A 17,647-nucleotide genomic window follows, 5' to 3' on the forward strand; every position below is an offset into this window, starting at 1 on the left:
TCTGAGGTTTGTCTCCTGGACAACTTGCTTATGGACAGGATGAACTTAATTCCATACTTCTCGAACCATTCATTATTACGTTATCGTGTTTATAATGAACACCACTTTTTAACACTAAGGAGCTAGTTATTCATTAACTATTGTGGCACGTGAGCTGGAAAAGCTCATTTTTGAAGTCAGAGTGCAAAGTCCTTTAACGTGATACCAAAACTGTTCCACAGAGTTGTTTTGCAAAAAAAAAAAATTTTTTAGGTATAAGACCACCTTAAGGGAGTATCCCACCGGGACCAATAAAAGGGACCCTTCCTTTTCTTCCGCCATCTGCATGACCTCCGGACCCCCTCCTTCTCCACTTCCTCCTCGCCCCCCTCCCCCAAGATCTAGAATTTACCCCTTGTGGAACGTCTCTGTACCCTGTTCCAGATCAGCATGAGGTTCCCCCCCCCCCCAACACCCCACCCACGCCTCATAACGGGTTTGTCAGTTGCACCTGTCAAACGAAAAGTTCCGCTCTAAATTACGTTAAAATAACGGTGAAGTGAGCTGGAAAAGAATCATATTTTTAGGGGAGGTCATAGTGCGAGTAGATCAGAATACTGAACCAGGCAGGCTTTGAAATCCTGAGCAAAAAAAGGATTATATTATGTTTTATAATATCAGAGCCAATTCATTTTGATCCGTTGCCATGTTTATACTGATATTTGCCTGCGCTCCACTGAACTAGACTAAACTCACAACATGACACCCTAATCGTTAAATAATTTGAGTGTTTTCCGGTGTAATTCGTCACTCGTTGGATAACAACTTGTCACTGAAGCTTGACTACAAGTTCCTGTTATTGTGGTCTACCTGATTATGCTCTCTGCCACTATCTGAGTTTTTGCCGACGAACGCATGTGAGATTTTGAATTTAGTTCAAAGAAACTCTCCACTAACCGATCAGACTCCGTTAAATTTAGAATTTCACAAGTCTTTGCTGAGGTAAGCGTTTTGTATTGTACATTATATGTCGAGAATAGATTTGTTTCTAGAAATAATGATGATGCATTTTGATTATGTAACTGCCCGCTATACGAGGAAAGATTTATGGCCAAATTTCACCTATAAATAATCTAGAGAGACTTCCAAAAACATCAGCACCGAGGTAGATTTACCGGAAGGCCAAAACTGCATCTAAAACTTTCCTGTAGCAAACACAGATGCTAAATATTAAAGTGATATGTTGGCTGTTAGTGACGTTTAGTAACAAGTCGAGTCCGTTTTGTCTTAAAACTGAAGAAATGGCCGGGTATACGACTATTGTTCGATAGCACTGCGATATGACCACACATTTCTGATTTCGTTGAAATTTAGCGGAACATGTGCAGGAAATTTAATTTCTACACTGTGACGAAAAGTTTATGAATAGCAGCTATCATTATTTTGGGACAACTAGTTGTTAGCGTTCTATAAGCGTTCTCTCCTTTACCTCGCCTCAAGAGGTTTTCCCTTTGCTATTTATCAATCAGATTTGAGGCAGAAAATATCTTGGATCAGATTATCAGTTCAGGAAACAAGCCTAATGTCATTAAGCGTGCTAGGTTCATGGAGGCCTCAGACGAAGGAAGTGACCTCTGGATTTGTCGGGATTTTCCGTTTTTATCAAGTTTTACTTCACAATCTTACTTTTCAGTCTTCACTTTCCAACATGTATATATACGCCACACGAGCGTAAAGTTAAAATTTCCCTTCTGATAATTCACAACCGGAACAGGTAGGCTCGTTAATTTATCAATTCTACATCCTTCTTTGTCAGAAACTGATGTCTGCGATTTCGACACTTTATCTGAAAACTGAATAAAAATTTGCACAGAGCAGATATTTTCAACGGAACATGCTTGTCAAGGAGACAAGGAAGTGTCAAAAGGGAAACAAAGCATACAAGGTCGTTGTCACTCCAAACAAAAGACGTTTGAGAGTGATGTTCCCCGAGGCACGTACATCTACGGTTTTCAGGTTCCATCTTCTCAAAGTCGTGCTCCATTCCTAATTTTCCAAAAGAAGCTGCAAGTTGCTACAGGGAGAGAGATGGGATGCCATTCAAACTTGATGATTTTCACGGCGGTAAATTTTAGTCAAAAATTTTAACTTATGCTTAAGTAAACAAAATAAATTAATCAGCTTTTATTGTAAGTGTCACGCTACTGGAAACATGAAATGACGAAAATCACAAAATTAATGATGGTTTGATATTTTCTTTTTGCAGTTACATTTACTTTGTGAAAAGAAAAAATACAATAAAATAACAGATACCTGACGGTATATGAGGAAGGACTTGAATTCCAGATGTCATATACATAAAAAATAAACTTTAAAAAAGCAGGAAACTCTAGCTTCGGGCTGTGAACTGCCTAGACAGCTACAGAATATTTTGACAAAAAAAAAAGTTTCGTTTATGACAAACTGAATTTCCGTTGCAAGGCTTCTAAACGTCCGGGACAATAACGTTTTTAAAAATAACCCTTACTCAATGTGTTCCGAACTAAGGACTTCGAAAGAGACTCTACGGGGAATGAATTTATATTGCATTTCAGCGAGTTCAAGCCTTCCCTTCTTTCTTGCTTCCTTTTTCCTGTGTGTATTAATAAAGTAGGAAAACATGAACGCAAAATTACTTCTGGTCAAAAATCTAAAAAGAACTACCGGAACATACTCCGTCGACCTGGGCAAGTCTTTTCCGTCAGACACTGCTAGAGACAATTCATAAAGGAACTCAAGATTCTTAACATTTTCTGTAATAATATATTTTGATAACTTCGGGGATAACCTGAATTTTAATTTCGTGGAAGCTTGAAACCCTGTACAAGCGCTAAGCGTATGTTTTCTTCTTTATATCATCTTATGCAACCCACGATTGCCGATGACGCCGTACTAAGAAGCATTATTCTGTATTCCTAGCACGCGCCAGTTAATTCTCAATCTAATTTGCTTTTTGTTCGATTGACAAGGAGGAAGTAATTGCTATGCGTGACATGACACTTCCACAATCACTTCCGCCCACGTTAGCCTATTGTTTGAACCATGACATAAACAGGAAGTCTTCACATTGGCATATAAACAAACTTCAAGTCGCCCACACGGCAGTTAAATATTGTGTTTCGATACTAGCTAAGCTACTACTACGCTCGTGAAACGGCGATCCTAACAGGTACAGTTGAATATTATTGGCCTTTTAATGCTTCTTTTCACTTAAATGCAATTTTTGTCACTTTGCGCTTGAAAACATTGCCATTTCGAATTTCGTGACATTTTCGCTGTCGTACGCGAGCAATCGAAGCAGTGCTGGCAACACGCAAATCGAACTTGTGTTCCATTTACCGCGATTTTTTGAGCTGAGTTTGAATCCTTGCTGTCAAGTTTGCGAAATTCTAATTTTCCAATAAGTTCGCTTTCGTTCACGTTCTTGAGAAGCAAATTTATTTTGAAAGCAGTGGATTCGTTGCCTTAACAATCTACAGCTCTGTACATACAAGAAATGCAGTCACGTTCATTTTATCTAAGCAATTAATTTTACACCACAAAAATCGGCCAAAAATCGCAGAATTCGAGATCGGCTTAAATGTAAGTTTGAAACAACGAGAGAGAACTTTAGCCTTTGCAAAAATTACGAGAGATTGCCGGATTTATTAGTCCTGAGGAAATTTCTTTGCAAATCCGTGAAAAATGAAAATCATTCTCTTTACGTGAGCTTCCGGCCGTTTAAGAAAATTTCTTGGTGATATTAGGAAGACTTGAGCAAACTTTTGCGTTTCTTCGATAGCGGAAGTCTTAACGGTGATTGAAAACTGGCAGGGGGCGAAAATTTGACCCTGTTGAAGCAGTTTGTTATCAAGACCTAAAACATACAATTCTTAGAAAGGTTTCTTTCATGGTAATTGGCCAAGGATTTGAAGAAAATATCAGCAGGTGATATAGAAAATATAAATAGTAGTCTAACTTCGTCAACTTTACTCATAGAGTTGCTCCTAAGAAATTTTTAATCTATTTGTTTTATTCGCTATTGGAAATTGATGATTTCTATGTCCAGTAGTAAAGTCCGCAGCTTTCGTCTTTCGGATAGCTTTTTATTTACAGCGAAAACCTTTGGACAAAAGTTGTCGGCCAAGGTTTTATTCCGTTTACATCTGGTCGAAGCAAACAAAAGCGCGCGCGCCAGTAAGATTCCTGTGGCGCTTAAGGTGAAGAAGGAGGTCATTAGACTTCCTTCCGCTCTTGTCCGATAGACAAAAGCATATTTTCACGGGAATAAGAGCACACACTAATCCGCGTGCTGTACTCGTGAAAAAGCTCAACAGTGGCAAATATTTTGCGGAATTAGCGAAGGTTTAAGTCCATTGAAACGTACCAGAAAGTATCATTGCGACAGTTGCATATTTCCTAATTATTTCGTGTCCTCTTGGTTACAGAAAAGAAGACTAACTTATAGCAAGTACAAGTTCTAAAAAGCATCATGTCTTTTGGTAAGTAGATACCAAATTTTCCTAGATGCGTGAAAAACTGAGGCCAGAGGAACAGAGAAATAAAAACAAACTACTCCAAGTGCTCCGAGTTTCACGATTTTAAGAAAAATTCGTGATGAATACCAACCAAAAATTCAGGAAATATATCATTGAAGTCACGGACTTGTTCTTCTCGCCGAACTCGAATTAACACGCAAAACGTTTAGTTTTGCTTTCAACAAGGAAAAAAGGCGCCAGCTAGCAGAATTCGCTTTGACTTTTAATTTTAGCGATTGAGTTCGTTTTATTGCAAAGATGACAATGATATATTAGCTTACGGCGGAAGACGATGTCACATATGATTAGGATAATCTTCTAATTGGCTTTGTCGGTTAGATCTATTAGCAGTTGACGCCAAACAGTTTTATAATTGACACCAGCTTTTCCACCAGCCCAAGTGTGAAATCTTGGCAGAAGGAACCTATTTTTGACGTGTTATTTTAATCGAAAATGTATTAAAACGTTCATTTTTCGTTTATTCACAGAAAGTCTAAGGAAACCCCCAAAAACTGCCATCCATCTCTGGGAGTTTTTACTCAATCTCCTATTGGATGAAAAATGCGATCACATGATCTGCTGGACCAATCGCGAAGCAGGAGAGTTCAAATTAAAAAATCAAGAAGAGGTAGCGAGGAGGTGGGGAACTTTGAAACATCGACCAGGCATGAATTATGACAAGCTTAGCCGAGCACTGAGATACTACTACCAAAAAGGGATCATTAAAAAGGTATCTAAAATTATGTCATTGTTAGGAAAACTTCTTTATACAAATTACAGTTTTGAAAAGAGGGATGTATCACGCACGAGGTCAAGAACGTGAATTAGAGGGGTAGGGTAGGGGTAGGGTAGTTAAGCTAAGGCCTTAATTTCCCGCAAAACAGATCCTTGAAGACTGAAAAATATGACCTTAAGCTAAGAAGGATGTTGCTTTTTTCAAACTAAAATTAGAAAGTGCATGACTCAAACAACAAAAAAAAGGAACTAAAATAAGGAAATAAACAGAACTCAAAGTAACACACAGTTCTTTTCTCAAAGCATGTTGGATTTCTTATTGTACAAGTTTGCTCAAAGCAAATTATATTTATCTTATTTTATGTTCTTTTCCGTTTCAGGTAAATGGACAAAGACTTGTTTACAAATTTGTGAAACCACCTCTGGCCAAAGAGAGCTCCTCTTCACAAGACGCCCCATCAAAGGCCCAAACGCCACCATTAGCACCTGCAAAGATAGATGAAGAATCAGGAAAGGAGAAGCAGGAACTTCCCACTATACCTTGCGTGCGAACCAACTCGCTCACACTGCCCCAGACAACGCTGGCCAGCTCTCCGATGGGTTTCCGAATCATTCAAGCCCCATTGGTCAGTCCAAGTCACATGACCTACCCAGTTTCTATTTACCCGTATATTGTTCCTTGTGTGATTCCTGCGTGCCGTCAAGTTGGCATCATCAAGTCATAGAAAAATGAAGTTACAGCTAGAAATTGCAAGTGTTAATGAGTGAGAAATTAAAATTGAATAGTGTGTGAAGTTTAGCCTTCCTTGAAGGGGAGGGAGGAAGGTCGTGCATCTTTCCCGTCCCCCTTCCCCTCTATTAAGTTTTCCTTTCTCAGAGGATGAATGATATAGTCCCAAAACTGAAGAAGAGCGAAAAGGGCGGGGGGGGGGGAGGTCGTGCATCTTAGTCCATCCCCTCCCCCCTACCCTCCGTTTAGTTTTCCTTTCTCATTCTCCTCTTTTCTCCACAGTTGCTTACGGAGAAAGCTTCTAGAAGATGAAATCCGAACGATTTTGCTGCCATTTGCATACAGTGTATAATTGCCACCAAAACCAAAAAAAAATTCGCTTTAGCTATGTTAAAGCCGTGTGTGAGAACTTGTCACAAATTTTCTATCTCATATTTAACAGACTTAACACAAAACACGTTACGTTCGGGAACTGAATTTCTATATTCTTTGTTCTATAAAGATGTATTGAGGTTATAAACAATAACTAATACCACAAACTGTACATACTTGAATTGAAAGAGTTCACTAGTGACACAACGAGACAAAGAATGATTTTAAGACTTATAAATGTTCTACATCATGAGATTATATAGATGTTTTTGCTTGTAACTTATTTAATCTAGGTACAGTAGGAATTAACAAATGTATGACCTCCAATGTACATCAGTGCAAAAGTTGGGAAGAAGATTAGATTGTATTTTACGCCGGCAGGGAGTGAAAAAAAAAAAAACAATGTATAAATAGAGTTTATTTAGGTGTGAAAATTGAATTTCAATTTTGTACATAACACTGCGAGCACTAGATGTCTATTCAATGTAAATAAACATTAGTAAAAAAATATGTACTTTGCTATGGTGATTGCCTGGGCAAGTTTTAATTTTGCGCTTGTGTTATTATTCATTTGTTTCTTTTTTTTTGCAAGAAGAGAGTAAAGTTCGCTATCGATGGTATTAATTACAGTACAAAGGGTGAATGATGTTTGCTTATATCTAACCCACATTTGAAACCCACATACTCGAAAAGTTACTTACAAATATTTAGCTTTTGGCTTTGATCGGTAACAAAAATCCCGGTGAAAAATAGATTCAGCTTGCGTGAAGGGACACAAAACAATGATGATTGAACCTGGGCTGACAACGCAAAGAAAAAAACAAACAAACAAAAAAACTGGAGAGACGTCTATCTCTGAATCTCTAGCTTGTCTCGTGTTTCGGTTTTTCGCGCTGCAGCTTCGCTGCTCGCGCAACTTGTCTCGCGGTTTCACCGCTGGCGCAACGAGCATGTCGCAGGCTTGTCGATATTTTGAAGTCTGACTGGCTATCGATTTGTGAGGAACAAGATTAAGGCAGAGATTCTAAAATTTACAGGAAACTTTCGAAAAGTTACTTTTTCTGGGTAGGATGTATAAACGTGGAGTAAGAATAAGAAATCGAGCCATTTGAGAGAATTTTGCCTGTTAAAAAGACAAAAAAAAGCTGCAAACTGAAGAAGAAGCTTATTACTACACGGAATTTTGTGCTTTAAGAATATTTGGATTTCCTTTTGGAATTATGTTGCGTATGAAGACAAATTAGGTGCATGCGGGTATACCACATTAAGGAATTCTCTAAATTGAATGAAGGAAGCACAAAAATCAAGTTCTGTAGTTGTTAAATGTCGCAACCTCACTAGTCTCTGAGGGTCCTCCAACCAAATTAAACACAAAGCTCGTTTTACAAAAAGAGTTCAACTGTATTTCAAGTTCGAAATATGTAGGATATAATAGAGTTGATGTCTTCCTCAAGGCTGGGATTAATTTGCAGCTGTGCGTTGCGTGTTTCCGTCCGGAAAAATTCAACGCAATTAATGATATTGGCTTGTTGATGTCGCGTGCCAAGGGTGAAAGCGCTAGCTCTCCTTGTTCACCTTCCTTCCGCCATTAACACCTGCTAAATGCAACCACAAACGCGCGTGATCTTGAGAAGCAGCTAGAAACGAAACATTTCCGCACCAGCAAAACAATAACATCAACAAAAGACCGGTAATGGACAATACCCTGGGATAATGCCCAGCTGCTCACTGAATTGTATTAACACTTCGAGTTTCCAAAATATATCCTGGTTAAAAGTTTTCAAAACAAATGCGAAAGTTTCGAAGAAACAAATACTGCTTGGAAGCAGCTTTCATCTAAGTGGTCATACTCCAGAGTTTTTATTCATTTTTCAAAAGTTAGGTCAGTCTCATGCAGCACACAGAAGCCTGCTTAATAATTTTTACTCTAGTGGGTAGATATGAAGGTTTTATACACAGTCAGGCATGATAAACGACACCAAATGACACTACGGTCCACTAGCTTTCTTTTGAGTGGTCACACACTAGGGTCTTATCCACAGACTTAAAAGTTAGAACCTTGTACAGCATGATAAACAGTACCACATGAAAGTACTGCTCAATTACTTCGTTTAAATGGTCACACACTAAGGATTCTTACGCAGACTTAAAAGCAGGAGCCACTTTGGGCAGCAAATTAATAGAACCACATAAAAAGCCGGACATGCTGACGAGACCTAATCAAGTCGAAACGGCTGCCCACGGTTACAATTCTTGGCTTTCACTTGGGACTCTATCATGATTATGCTGTTGTCGAGTTAAGTTTTCTTCGTAGTGCCAGCCTTGGTAAGCTGTTATTCCACATGACAAAAAGCCTTTGAAGCAATTTAGACAGCGCAATTCAGTAGAATAATAGGAAGTGGTCCAGATCTGTTATAAAGAGTTATCTACCAACGGAAGGAAATATGGCTCAATTTAATAAACACTCTCTCGGCGCCGAAAAGTTGTCTCCTGTTTTGATCCGATCAGCGGATAAACATAACTTAAATATGATAAATTTTCTAGATTTTATAACCAAAGGTTTGTTTGTCAGAGAATGCAAATTCTTCCTTGCATAAAAATACAAGCTGGCTTACATGCTGTAAAACGTAGTAGTTTTAGTTACTCGTTCATTGGGGTTACTCCCTTTTCATATAGGCCTTTTCATATGAGCCCGGTCAACTGGGTTGGCTCGGTTTCCGAGATCTGGCCTCGCCACTCTTTCCTTCGTACAAATGTCGATGGGTTCATAGGAGAAGCCGGACTGGCCCGGTTACCGAGATCTCGGTTTTTGCGACCGAGATCTCGGTAACCGGGATGAAAATTTTCTCATATGAACACTCCAGCCTGGGTAACCGGGACCAAACTTTTAAGACAAAATAGCTTCGCCTTCGCAACATAGCGGCCAAAATGGCATAATTTTTGTCTTGCATGTATTTCCACTTTAGGAGTATGCGCACTAGCTTTATTAGTAAAGATACCGAGAGTTCGGCACAAAGCTACGACAGTCGCGAACGATACAAGTTTATGTTCAACCATTTTGCTTGTGTTTCTTGGATTTCATCCCGGTCGACCGTGCTGAAATTTCCCATATGAACGGACCAAAAAAGTCGTCCCGGTAACCGAGCTAGCCCGGTTACTGGGCTCATATGAAGAGGCCCTTACAAGCACTTGTTAAATCTTCGGATTGATAAAGCATGCCAACCGTTTATTTTTCATTATTTTCTTGTAATTCTTGAACAGAAATTCAGCGTCTAAGTCAATTTCGTCATAGACGGAAAATAAAATGGCCGCTTACTAAATGGGGGTTGTGTTATTAATGATCAGATCGGACTCGCAGAGTTTTGCTGAATACAGTATCAGCTGTGGATGCCTAAGGATAAACTGATCAAACGGAAATGATAACTTAGGTCAAACCCACGAATTTTTTTGTTTTCCATCGCTTTCTCTCTGGTAAGAGCGAGTTAGTCGGTCGATAAAAAGTAATACTAAAATAACAGCGGGTCATTGAAAAGAAAAGCCATTTTCACTTGTAGCCACTAGGCTCAAAAGGTTGCTTAAAGACCTGGTTATAGACCTGGTTATGAGGGCTGATTAAGGCCCTCTTCATATGAGCCCGGTAACCGGGCTGGCTCGGTTACCGGGACGAATTTTGTTGTCTGTTCACATGGGAAATTTCAGCCTGGTCTACCGGGATAAAATCCTAGAAACACAACCAAAATGGTGGAACATAAACTTGTATCGTTCGCGGCTGTCGCAGCTTTGTGGACTCTTGTAGCTTTACTAATAAAGCTAATTCGCCTACTCCTAAAGTGAAAATACATACAAGGCAAAAATTATGCCATTTTGGCCGCTATGTTGCGAAAACGAAGCTATTTCGTCTAAACAGTTTCGTCCCGGTTACCCGGGCTGGAGTGTTCATATGGGAAAATTTTCATCCCGGTTACCGAGATCTCGGTCGCAAAACCCGAGATCTCGGTATCCGGGCCAGCGTGGCTTCAGATATGAACACATCGAAAATTTTACGAAGGAAAGAGTGGCGAGGCGAGATCTCGGAGACCGAGCCAGCCCGGTTGACCGCGCTCATATGAAGAGGCCCATATGTCAGTCACTTGAAAATGACTATTTAAGAAACCTATTAAACTTGGAAACACCCGAATAATGGAGAAATAATTTCTTAATTCAAAAAAAAAAAAAAAAAAGAGGAAATTTGGGTTTGGCGGACGATGGTAAAAGAAGCATTAGAGAGTTTAAGCATAACGTTTACGGCAGACGGCAAACGGCAAAGATTACCTCTGATTTTTTATTCTTTTCTCGTAATCGTTAAATGAATCACACAAGAATAGAAAAATGTCTCCTACTATTCACCGCAAATACATATATTTTCACTCTACTGTACAGACAGCTGAAGACAGAAGGCAATAGTTTCATTTTTGCTGTTTGCCTTTTGACGTAACGTCACTGCTTAATCTCTCTATTCATGGAGATGGCCTTCAAACCACAACAAACATGCTTAAACGCAGCTTGGGTTAACAAAATACCAGCCCTGACTGATGAAAAATTCAGGACAATATTTCTTACTATTTTTTTCCATTTCTATTTCGACACAGCTGAGGACGAACCTAACTTAAACTTGCAAAGTTACATATGGAATCGCAAAGGTCATGTACTCGAGTGTTTTTGGTTTCCTCTTCAAGTACTTAAGTTGAAGGTAACTAGGGAAATCTCAGTCATTTTGGCTTTTTCCCTGTAAAAAATTATCAACGCACAGATATTTTTGTTTTATTTACGTATACTTTTCAATTATTTTGAACCGTCCTCGTAGCGTAGTAATAACAGCTGTACCAGAACATGTTATTTAAAGACATGCTTTACTTCCATGGATTTCAAGACTATGACAAACAGTGTCTATGGGCATTTGCCTATCCTGTATGTAAAAAAAGCAAATACAATAGATTTGTAGCCGGATGTGTGTTTTACTTCCTGTTCCTGTGTTTTGACACAGTTGAATCACGTCCAGGAAACACTCATTTCGCAAGACGGAACCGTTGCCACGAAACGTCACGCCTTCAATTATAAGTACCTCGATCGAAACATCAGCTCTCCTAACCTTATGCTTCTAATTCTTTTTAATGATAGTTCGGAGAGTTTGGTAATACATCACGACAATGATGATTTGACATTCTCCTTACCTGCACCTGTTAGCTTGGTTATGTATCGAGTTATTGTCAGAAAGGCAAAATTGGATTTCAAACTCATCGAACCACAACCCGAATTTGCACACATTTTGCTCCAAGTGACGATTCCATAACAAGCGTTGAATACTAGTGAGGAAAGCGGAAAATTCGCTGAGGTAGGCATTTCTGAGCGTTGAAACAAGCTATAGCAACTAGCGTGACTCTAGTTGTAAGCACCTGACGTTTTTACAGTGAGCTATCTGCATTCTCAGAGTGTCGATTCGTGTAAAGTTCTTTCCAGTCTTAGGGATTGGAGGATCTCGTTTCAGGTAAAGTTGTCATTTAAAATTCCTGATTCTGTCGCATAAAATGGCTAGGAATATTTTACCTCCCATTGGATGGGATGCTGGTCCATCGAAGCCCCCTTCCAAAATTATGTTAGGTAGACTTGCCACAAGGCGACCTTCGCTTAATCATCCTCCTCGAGCGAAGCGAGAAGGCGCTCTTGATACGCCTGAGTGATGAAGTCGCGAAAGATAACAAACAGGCCAGAGAAGTTACACTGGAAAGGACTTACACAAAATCTATACATGTTAGGTTGCTCTGACAAATCATCGGTACGCATTTATACCCATGGCTGGAGAGAAGTACAGTTCATGTTAAAGTACAAAGTGAACAGTATCTTGCCCACAACAATACAATACTTCTATATGAAAGCTTGAACGATCAGCGCACGTTTCCTCCATGATTTGCAATTAATTTTTCTGGCAAGAAATCTTGACTTGCTACGAGAACTCTCGGGAGAGGTTCGAATGTTTAAGCCATGACCACGACCGCCCATAAACTATGTGAGTAATTAGCTGTATTATTAGTCGGACAATTTTTTAATTGAATCATATCACAGAATGTTCTCTTTCTCTATCTTTTCTTGCCCGCGGCTAAGTAAACTGTAACAAGCGTTTAATAATATGACTGAAATTAATTTCGCGGATGACGAGTTATTGTTTCAAAAGCCTGAATATTTTCCCTTCTCTAATTGCAATTGCAAAATTGCAAAGGAAACTAATTAACTGCGGGGGTCAATTTTTCGCTTCAAAAATAATGATTTTGCTTGAAGATAAGTTTTGTTAGAGAATCTTTAGAGAGCTGCATGTTTTTTTTAGAATCTTCAGAACGAGTTATGATTAAAATTAAATAGTAGTGTCTGTAAAATCTTAAGGATAATGTCCCTCGATGTAAAGAATAAAAACTTTATGAAGTCAGAATTAATCATTTCAAATTAATTAAAGAATTCTTTTACTGTTAGATGTTTGCAAGTTTTACATGTAAGACATACAAGCAAAACCCTGTGAAACATGCAAAAAGGATAATTACACAGAAATTCAATAATGAAATATACCAACTGAAATAGTAATATAAAATAAATGATAATAATAATGTTTACTAAACAAACGCCATTAAAGTAAGAATAACAATAACAATAGTGAGTTTGATTCAATTTAGAAGTCTACCTTTTAACGCACTGATGTTCCATTAAATGGATTGTATGTAATTTTATGCAGTCGACCCCTCTTTTGCTCACTGTCAAAAAAAAAATTCACCCTGTATTTTCCGAACATACCGACTGCTTGAACCAATTTCTGTTCATGACCCTCGTTGGTTTGAAAAATCATGATTCGACTGTGTTTCAAATCATTTTTGACATGATGTATATGAAGAGGTCTCAATCATGACCGCGAAATTTACTTTTTTTTGTGACAGTTTTTGTAAGCGATCTTTAAGAACAATTAAAAGGAAACTCCCTGCCATAAATTCAGTTGACATTTATATGAGCGGTGCGTAAGCATAAAGTTCTGCAAGCATTGCGGGCGAATACCGGATATAGATGAGGCCAGTTTACCTCGAGAATCGACGACTGGATAATCTGTCTAAGCCGACCATATAAAAGTACTCAGCCCTTCGGATAAAAGTCAATAGCACGCTCTATTTAAACCTATACGATAACAAAAGGGTATGATACGGTCATGCTGAAACAAATCATATAGGTAATAGACGATTAAAAAATGTGAACAAGGTATTACTATTCAGTGAAGCAAGGTAATAAAGAAGTCAAACGAGAAATCCAAACAATAATAAAACACTTTTTAGAGATCAAGCAAAAATCCCATTGAAACGTAATCTTAATTAAGTGTAGTTAGACCATAGCTAAAAATATTCTTCTTTCTGTTAAAGAATTCGGCTGACAATTACGTTCATAGCATTAAGTGTCGAAATCGGGTTATATGAAATTGAGACTGGCAAATTATTTTTGTACTGCAAGGCAAAACGTTAAGGCACGTTGAGTTCAGAGCAGATCGGAAATGGCTGATATTGGGTGAGGCCACCTACGTGTAATTTCCGTCATCTTCTTGAAAGAGCTTCAAAGCATTTCATTACGCTAACCAATTGGCTGACGCCTTTTTCCAGCGCATTTTTTCGACTGGGCCTGAAAAGCTTATTTATACGGACAGCCCTCTCTGAGGTGTAGTATAAGCACACGAGAATCAAACTGTTTTGAACTCACTGGACAAAGGTAAGTAGCCATACGGTTTGTTCACAGATCTAGGTAAGATTTAATTCTGTCGATATACAAGTTTTAGCTTATTTTATGCTAGATAATGCTCTCGATGTGTAATTCTTTTGCCTTTGCTGCCAAGAGTTCCGAACATTAAATTGCGCTCGAAGCACCGCGATCAAAAAATCGTGCGAGACCCGGGTTGGAAAGGCCTTGGAAAGGCTTCCAAGACCGGACTAAGTACATTGGTTCAGAGCGTGAACACTTGAACACTTGAACACTCCGAAGACTGAGAAATTAAACGGCAGGCTAAGTGAACTTTCAGCTTAAGAATATTCGTAGTTTGTATCATTAGAAATCTCATAAATTATTCTTGAAAACTCAGTCAATCATTGAAAAAACTAGCTACAATGTAACGCACGCGATTGGCAAATTTAGTGCACAATTACTTGTCTAAGTTCAATGAACTTATGACTTTTAGCTTATAAACCGCGGTATGAGACATCTTTTCTTTGCTCCGATGTGCACCTCAGCTGAAGCGTCATGGAAATTTCTTCATTGAAAGTACGATGGCCTAAACAATTTTGACTCAGTCCAGATCGAACGCTGTGCATGCAGGGCCAGTGCGTTGTATTCTTATGCAAGACCCCTTACTCCTTCTATATGATGTCTCTCTCCTAGAAATTCAAACGGGTACACGGGAACCGTTATCACGCAACCTGCTACATGCCAAGAAGTTAAACGTTTCCCCGTTTATAATTAGCCACTAGGCTCCGAAAAGGCGCTATATTTCTATTTTACGAACACTGTAGCCTCCGTCGGATCAAATACTTTCAGTGGTGTAGTTTTGCGGCTCTCGAAGCGAACCATTTCTATTTTCTTGCTTGCTTTTGTCTAGTGCATGTAAGAGTTTCTACTGTTTGGCCACTAGATTCACTTAGGGCGTCTTTAGACCTCCGAAAACGGAGGAAGGAAGTGAGAGAGGAAAAAAAAAATAAACCGAGTGAGCATTACCGGCAACTTTTTGAAAAAGTATTTTACATCTGAAGTACAAGTATGTATTCAAAGGTGTTAGGTCGTCCATGTAGATAAAAGCAAAGTTTTTCAGTACAGCGCTGCAAATATGGATGTTTTAAGACGTTTTCTATATTAAGCGAGTTCGAGGCTACCGGGCTTGCATAGGGTTCACCATTAGCAAACTTAACTGACGTTTTTGCCATTTTGCACTCTGTTTAATTTCCAAGTGAGTGATCCACATCTGTTTTCTCTTTGCAATGTTAGTACTTTGCAAAAGCAGACAGATGATTAGAAATAAATAAGGCATCTTCAAGTGAACATTGTCTTGGTGCACTACCAGATTCTTACAAGAATCATAACAAGAAACAAGCGGTAGTCAGAATGGAGGATTCATTCAGTGATGTTGTTTCCTTAAAGGTCCGCACACAGGAAGGGACTAGTTCCTGCGACTAATCCCTGCAACAAGTCGCGGAGAAAGGTCCCATCGTGTGAACTAGCCATTTTTACCACAAAATCAGGGACCAAATTTTAGTCCCTACGACTAGTCCTACGAATTCAAACTGGTTTGAATTTTTGGGACAAGTCCCTGCGACTTGTTCCTCAAAACGCTTCGTGTGAACTGTTCGTTCTGTCCCTGCGACCAGACCCTTCATGTAAACTCTTCAGGGGACTAGTTGCAGGGACTAGTCGCAAAGATTAGTTCCCTCGTGTATGCTGACCTTAAAGGTTTATTTTTTTGCAAAGAGCATTGTTCAATCTACGTATGCAACACGCGACGCAAGCATTAGCATAATCATAAAAATATCAAACCTTGCGTTCTTCTTACGCTTATCATTATATGCTTATGTCACTGTTATGTCCAGTGGGGACATGTTGGCATAAGTTTAAACATAAGTTTCAGCAACATGGGTGAAAGACTTTCAGCCAATCAGCTAACACATTTTGCTTATGCCGACCATGTCCTCAGAGGAAATAACAGCGACACAAGCAGTAGCGGAAGCAGAAAGCTTAAATGCTTCTGCTTAAGTCGCAGCTGTCCCAACCAGCGCATAAACGTCTTATGTTTATGCTTATGCTTATGCTTGCGTCGCACGTGAGGACCGGCCTTGAGGCAGTGAAAACTGAGTCTTTTCTATCTATCAGACTCTACTCTACAAAGTGCAAATAACGCATGAAACGAGTTCAAACATCAAAATAGCATTGATTTCGTTTTCTAGCGCAAGGCAACACAGCTTATCTGTACCTTCATATAAGTTGAGATTGCTCGATGGCGCCAGGAACGGTTTAAAGTCAGGATTTAGAGAGAGAAAACGTTGAATAAGAAATCGATACTCTGGATCTCTCATTAGACATTTTGCATTATACTTGATATACGTTTTGACTCCGCGAGACTCGTAAAAATATTCGAACCCCTCACACACTAAAATGTGTATTGTGGCATATTTTTCGCGCAAGTTACTATCATGGACAAAACCCTTCTTTAGCCCGTGTTAGTGCATCTTAAGATAAGAGAGCTACAGAAAGACAGTTACCTCTACAAACCTAACGATCTCAGAGCACTCCTTTGTCTAAGCTACATATGTACGTGTATCCTCAAAGGGTAGGGTTTTTGAGCTCTCTTGGTGTGAAAATAGGTATAGATTTTGACCATTGTAGTCTGAAATTGAGTATGTATGTTCTTCACACTTGTGTGACCGAGTTGTTTTTCGCAATTAATATAGTTTAATACTAGTCATCTCTTTTGAAGTGTGGTCTGGTCTGAAATAGAGCATTGAATTTGGGTTAGATATGAAATACGATAGGAAAATTGCATACTTTGATCGTCTGAAATAGAGTAAGATTTCCTGAAGAATTGCGCCGCGCATCCCCACCCAAATTTCGGAATAGCTTCGTCAGGTCTCAGTGAATTAATAGAACACGTACGATTAATTTGTGGATTCACCAGGAAGGAAATACCTTATCGCAGATAAACTGAGACTGAAAGTGATTTTTGCTTCGTCATATTCTGAGCACCGAATGAAACTAACTTGGGCATGGTTGTACGTGTTTCCGGCTTTGATAACAAGAGCACAAGAGCCTGAGAAACTTGATAAATAAATGATGCAAGACCGGACGTTTAACGGAAATATAGCACGCTTCACGTCACGCCCGCATGAGAAGTCCAAATATCATAGAGCTTTAAAACGGTACCTACAAAAACGGCTCATGAAGCCTTTGGAGAGTTTGCAAACGGTTCCGCGAAGCTATATAGGGAAGTATATTTTCAGAATCAGTCTTGAGAGGTAACTAAAGTGATTTATAATATAACTGAGCTACTACGCGCGCTCTCATTGGTCGATAGGTGTGTGTTTAGATGAGAGTATGTAAACACGATTGTGACGTTTTAGATTCGCTCGTAGTTTAGAGAATTTTTTTTATAAAAGTAACAGAGCACTTTTTCCTTGCTTACATAGCCTCATCTAAACTCTCGGGGGTGGGAGAATTCCAGGCAGTTATATAAATCCGAGAC

The 17,647-nt window shown here is 39.1% G+C and overlaps 1 protein-coding gene across 4 annotated transcripts; it reads left to right on the forward strand.

The window, feature by feature from the left end:
- Positions 1 to 817: 817 nt before the first annotated feature.
- On the forward strand, positions 818 to 6,882 carry LOC110068612 (ETS domain-containing protein Elk-1-like). 4 transcript variants are annotated; one of them, XM_020776016.2, is made up of 5 exons: positions 3,081 to 3,187; positions 4,446 to 4,499; positions 5,024 to 5,265; positions 5,651 to 5,896; positions 6,283 to 6,882. In XM_020776016.2, the coding sequence occupies exons 2-5, from the start codon at positions 4,490 to 4,492 to the stop codon at positions 6,310 to 6,312; spliced, it is 528 nt and encodes a 175-aa protein (XP_020631675.1). In that variant the 5' UTR covers positions 3,081 to 3,187; positions 4,446 to 4,489; the 3' UTR covers positions 6,313 to 6,882. The 4 variants fall into 4 exon arrangements, with proteins under 4 accessions (XP_020631674.1, XP_020631675.1, XP_020631673.1 ...); XM_020776015.2 differs by lacking the exon at positions 3,081 to 3,187 and adding an exon at positions 818 to 981 and having other exon boundaries at positions 5,651 to 6,882; XM_020776014.2 differs by having other exon boundaries at positions 5,651 to 6,882.
- Positions 6,883 to 17,647: the final 10,765 nt, after the last annotated feature.

This window comes from Orbicella faveolata, unplaced genomic scaffold, assembly GCF_042242905.1.
Source record: "Orbicella faveolata isolate gen_17 unplaced genomic scaffold, um_ofav_v1 contig_4, whole genome shotgun sequence".
Classification (NCBI taxonomy): Eukaryota; Metazoa; Cnidaria; class Anthozoa; order Scleractinia; family Merulinidae; genus Orbicella; species Orbicella faveolata.